Raw genomic sequence first — 6,206 nt, forward strand, 5'->3', positions numbered from 1 at the left:
TCCTCCCTATCCACATGGAGCAGCAACTCAACCTCTTTATAAAAATGAGGGCTGATTCTCCCTGCCAGTGTAGTAACTCTTTGCCTGTTGGTCTATTGCATGAGAAGCCCAAGTGGTAGTCTAAGCTTTGGGTTTGGTGGAACCCTTACTCTTCCTTCCTTCCAAACTAGGATCTCCACTTCTGCAGAGCATGGAATTGCAGGGTCAAGAAGCACACATTCTGTGAGTGGGTCATTGGGAGTGATGGTGTTAGGGGGTACTCCTACTTCTGCCTCTTAGTTCCAGAACCAATATATTTTAGCTGTTGGGGGAAACAGCATTACATGCAGGCCATTGATTCACTGAATACTTCATCCATGAGGACAGCGCCCAGTCCTACAGGATGCTGACCCCAACTGACTCCTTAGTGGAGACTTTAACAGGCCACTTCTGTCAGGTCAGCTCTTTCTGGATGATGTCGTGTACGATAGGACTTAATGGATCCTAATAAAAACATGCTAATGGATCAACACTCTTCAGTGGTACACCAAGAGAAGCTTAAAATTTGTATCATGGAAAAGGACAGAGGAGAATTTTCAGCAGTCGAAATAAGGAGCACGTACCGCTTTGCTTCTACAATGCCATACACTTTTCTACTTTTGTTTTTGTTTTTTTGTTTTTGTTCCTGCTTGTTTTTCTGCCCCAATTGTCCTTCCTTTTATTTGCACAGGTTCAAAAACAAGCTCAACAGTCTCCTGCTCCATAAAGGCCTTCCTTATTCACCCTGGCAGAAAATAATGCCTTCTTCTTCCAAAGTCCTCCATGTACTTTATCTGTAATTCTCTGTTGTGACACTTATTGCTTGATGTATCTGTCTTATCTCCCTTACATATTCCAAGGATGCTCTCTATGTTCCATCTTTGCATCCTTTAAATAATTATAATAACTAATATTTACACAGTGTTCACCATGTGCCAGGCTGTGTCTAAGCACTTTACAAAGTCCTTCAATCCTCATAGAAACCCTACAAAGAACTATTATCCTCATTTTACAAATGAGGAAACTGAGGCACCAAGAGGTTAAGTGACCTGCCCAAGGTCATCCAGCTAGTAAGTAGCAGAGCTGGGACTCAAACCCAGGCGGTCAGTATGACTCCTGAGTCCGTGCCCTTAACCAGGAGTCCGTATTCCTTCTAAAAGTGCTAAGAACAGTGCCAGGCATGCTATTCAGGCCTCTTTAAATGTTTTTAAAATGTTCAGTAAGTGGAGATTCAGACGGCTTTGATAATAACAATTTTATCAGGTTTTCCGGTGAGTTTGTCTTCTTTGAGAACACCTGTTAGGTGAGTAATATATACTCATTGCAATGGATTGATGCCGAGATGAAGTGGTAATAAGTAAAATAAACAATATAAAGTAAAATTCTTTCATATCAATATAAACCCATTGCCGTTGAGTCGATTCTGACTCATAGTGACCCTATCGGACAGAGTAGAACTGCCCCATGGTGTTTCCCATGAGCACCTGGTGGATTCGAACTGCCGACCTTTTGGTTAGAAGCTGTAGCTCCTAACCACTATGCAACCAGGGTTTCCTCATATGAATATAGGCTAGCAAAAACGAATTACTCTGGAACACTTCTTGAGTTATATTGATGTGACTATATTTAAGTCTGTAGCAACTTGGAATAATAATTGGGAACTTAGTATTGGCCTCCTTTAGGTGATTGGTCTATGAAGTTTCTTGGATAGTGATTCACATAGAACGAAAGATTCAGTCAGTCTAGAGCAGACTCCCTGGCTGTCGTTGTTACTGGTCTTGCTGGCCATTGTGTCCTTTCAGACAAGTTCAGTGCAGTCTTAAAGAAGACAGATTTCATCTAATGAACGTTTAAAAATTATTTTGGAAGAATACACGATTTCTAACTCAAGCTTTTAAGAAGATTCCAAATAAGTTGGATAAAACATTCAGTTGCAATTCTCATGCAACCTGCATCAAGACCCATATCAAGACCAATTTTATCTGATGAGTAGAACTCAACTAACTTCAGGATATACATACTATTTTATTTTGCTAAAAACTGGATGCAGCCTCAATTGTATGAAGTAATGTGAGACTTGGAAGATAGTGTGATTATAACGAAATTCTCGTGTTAGTAGTAGTGTGTGTTAAAATAAGGTGTAATTCAAGATAGTACATTCTAGTCTATAAGTGTTTAAATAATTCATGATAGAATAACCAATAATCTGAGGCTACTTGGCATTTGAGATTGTGTATTGCAATACATAATAAAAAGCTTATCTGAAAATGTGTATGTATGTGAACCATGTTCATGTGGGGCATAGGGTAAAAAAACTTCCTCTACATTCTACGACTTCACAACTAATGGTGTTGAACACGTATTTTCTGATCGATCTTGAACCTAATTATCAGAAATCCATGCGGTGTGTCATGTTTTGTGGTTGTGCGCATCTGCCAGTTCCCTCCCAGGGGTTAAGTCACAATCCACAAAAATAAACTAATGTTGTGGTACCAATCTCTTTTAGATGCATTGAGGTTAAGTATTGCAGTCCATAGCACAAAGGCGGTTTGTTACTGGTCAATTTTTCTTCTCTGTAGATCTGCTTTTATGGCTCTGCTGACGAGCTGCATTCATTTGTCTGACGATTTGTGAGCCCTGACTGTGTGTCAGGTACTGTGCCTTTGCACCTAGGCCTTCAAGAACCAAACCTGTGACTGTCGAGTTGATAGTGACCCTGTAAGACAGAGTAGATCTGCCCCATAGGCTGGCTGTTGGATTGGCTGGTGGATTCAAACCACTGACCTTTTGGTTAGCAGCCTGAGCTCTTAACCACTGCACCACCAGAGCTTCACCTAAGCTTTAGCACATGGCATAGCCAAAGCTATTGTCCCTGCCCTTGAGAAGCCAATAGTACCATAGGGATGACAGACATAGAAACAGAGTTGGAAGGAGCAAAGAAATCCCTAATAAGTAACGTCAACAATCATTTATTTGTAGCTTTACAAGCCACACTTTTTGTGCGACATCCGGAAACAGGGAAGTTGCTGGTTAATTTTGATCCCAAAATTTTGGAAGTGGTGCGGGAAACTAAGTGCATGATAAAAATGAAGCTGGATGTACCAGAACAGGCAAAGAGATTGTTAAAACTGGAAAATAAATTGAAAGCGGATAAACTGTACTTGCAGGTAAGACAGATTATGTATTCTAATTATTTTTGACAGCTTTTTTTATTTTTTGGTAAAAGAAAAATATACTCTTGCAGTTGTGCTGATGTGGTAATGAGGAGAAATGTCTTACTATGTTGATTCTTGATGGCATTAAAATACCGACTTGCAAACAAGAGGAAAGGGAGGAGACGGTAAGCAGAAAGTGGAAAAGTATCAGAAATTAGATTTAAACTTTTAGATAATAAACTAATGAAATAGAAAGTTTAAAAAACTTTTTTGTTGTTAGGTGCCATCGAGCTGGTCCTGACTCATGATGACCCCATGCCCAATGAAATGAAACGCTGCTCAGTTCTGCCCCATCCCCATGATTGATAGGTTGCAGGTCGGACCGTTGTGATCCATAGGGTTTTCACTGACTGATTTTGAGAAGTAGATTGCCAGGTCTTTCTTCCTTTTCCATCTTAGCCTAGAAGCTCTGCTGAAACCTGCTCAGCATCATAACAACAGACAAGCCTCCACTTAGGGATGTTGGTGGCTGTGCGTGAGGTGCATTGGCCGGGAATCAAACCTGTGTCTCCCACATGGAAGGCAAGAATTCTGCCACTGAACCACACTGCCCCTAATTTTATGATTAAGTGTATTATATTTTCATAATATATTTAACTCTAAGGATACTACTATGATATAAATTAATCAAGTGGGATGACTATAAAATTACATAATGATTCTTCAACATGGTGGGGTAAAGTGAGGAAATATTGCAATTATTTTAATAGTGAGGCAGACTAAAATGATAAAAAAAATGAAAAATGAGAGATAAAAATTGACATTAAAAACTGGCTGAAAGAGGTTAAATCAAAATATATTCAAATCTTAAAGCATAGTTTCTAAAATATGAGAGCAAGTAACATCAGAATTCATTTAGAAAGGCAGTTAAAACAGCAAACTGAGTTAGCTCCTGTCTTCTTTGCTTTCTCTAGGAAGGCTGTAGATGTATATTTTGGAGGTGCAGGCAAATATGTAAGTGCAAGGATATTTTTTTCCAGCACTGTTAGTAATAGCAAAAGGTTGATATCTAAATCCCACAATAGAGAACTGATTAAATAAATCATGGTACATTCATACATTGGAAAACTGTGCCGCTGTTAAAAAAGAACAAGGCAGCTTTCTATATAGAGTTATGGAGCTATATATAGGAGGTATTCTTAAATGAATAAAAACAACACTAAGATCAATATGGAGCGGTGGTGGTTCAGTGGTAGAATTCTTGCCTTCCATATGGGAGACCCAGGTTTGATTCCTGGCCGATGTACTTCATGCGCAGCCGCCACTCATCTGTGCAGCTATGATGCTGCACAGGTTTCAGTGGAAGTTCCAGACTAAGACGCCCTAAGAAGAAAGGCCTGGTGATCTACTTCTGAAAAGCAGCAAATAAAAACTCTATAGCTCACAACAGTCTGACAGGACCAGGTAGCACTTCCGTTCCTTTGTACATGGGGTTGCCATGAGTTGGGGGCCGACTCAATGGCAGCTAACAACAGCACAAAGATCAATGGGTATGGTGTGCAATATATGTTGAAAAAAAAAAAATCATTGGCCACCTCTGGAAAGGCAACCAGGGGATGGTTTGGGAGGAGAAACTTATTTTTAGTGTAATATTGAATAGTATATCTATATACATGATGTATGTATTACTTATTCAATAATCAAAATAAACCTTGAAAAAATTCTGAATTTAGACACATTCTAAGGAAATAAACCGGACATACCGAGATTCAACTGTAAAGATCTTCATTACAGCATTATTTATAATAGTGAAATCTTGTATACAATATAAAATTATTTCCCAAGTGGAAGTGCTAAATAAATTTAAGGTGCAGCCCTATAAGAAATTAAGTAACTATTTAAAAAGACGCTTACCGAGAGTGTTTAACGATGTGGTAAACTAAGAGGACAAGACACCAACGGTATAAACTATGTCATCTCAGCTGTGTGTAAAATATGAATATTTACACCTGAAAGACTAACGATAAACATGCCATAATGTAAACGGTGTTAATCTCTGGCTAATGAGATGATGGTTAATTTTTATTTTACTCTTTATAATTTTCTGCAAGTTTGTGTTACTTCAAAAACCCAAAACTAAACCCATCGATTCTGACTCATAAAAATAAATACCATGAAAAACCATATGGATTTAAAACCAACAGTCAACAGTAGGCCTAATAACAAAACACTAAAATAATGTTCTCAAAATAGGAACAAAACAACCTCGCCTCTGGCCAGCACTCTCGTTGCAAACAGCGCTATAAATGCTCGCAATATCTAATAGAAAGGAAGAATTCATTGAGATTAGAAATATTGAAAAAGAAGAAATAAAATGTTAACCCTCTTTTCAATAACATAATTGGATATCTGGGCACTTAACCAAAATTAAGGCAAACATATGAATTTAGTATATCTAGGATAAATATAGGTTATAAGATAAACACATAGAAATTAATGGAATAGCTAATGATTCAATGAGAAAAAGAATTCTATTTGCTGTGGTGCAAAAGGTATTAGCTACTTTTATAATCGATAAGGTAATAAGTAAATAAAGACTTTTCATGTTTCTTGCTGGGAAGAGTAAATATGAATCTGCTGTTTTCAGTATGTCATTATAAAATCTCTTGGTTTAATTAAAATCCATGCCCGGGCATGCAGACAACCTGATAATGAAGTTCTCTGGGAAACTAATCTAACAAGAATATCACAGAATATTTCAAAAATTTACCCTGTTATAAATTGTATTAAATTATAAGTGACAATTATATTAATATGTGACATTAAGAGCAACAACAAAAGAGATGAAAGTATTAGAATAGAGATCCCCAAATAGTTTTTAAAATACCAACGTTATTGAGATATAATTCACATACCGTACAATTTACCTATTTAAAGCGTATCATTCAATGGCTTTTAGCATATTCAGAGTTGTGCAACAATCACCCACTCAATTTTAGGACATTTTCATCACCCCAAAGAGAAACCCTATAC

The 6,206-nt window shown here is 37.6% G+C and overlaps 1 protein-coding gene across 1 annotated transcript in view; it reads left to right on the forward strand.

Moving 5' to 3' along the window:
* DNAH8 (dynein axonemal heavy chain 8) overlaps positions 1-6,206 on the forward strand; it is a 383,298-nt gene that overhangs the window by 48,959 nt on the left and 328,133 nt on the right. Inside the window, 1 exon segment of the mRNA XM_023734112.1 lies at positions 2,912-3,185. Coding sequence (XP_023589880.1) covers positions 2,912-3,185 — 274 coding nt within the window.

The sequence above is a fragment of the Trichechus manatus genome, unplaced genomic scaffold, assembly GCF_000243295.1.
Source record: "Trichechus manatus latirostris isolate Lorelei unplaced genomic scaffold, TriManLat1.0 scaffold00065, whole genome shotgun sequence".
In the NCBI taxonomy this organism is placed as follows: Eukaryota; Metazoa; Chordata; class Mammalia; order Sirenia; family Trichechidae; genus Trichechus; species Trichechus manatus.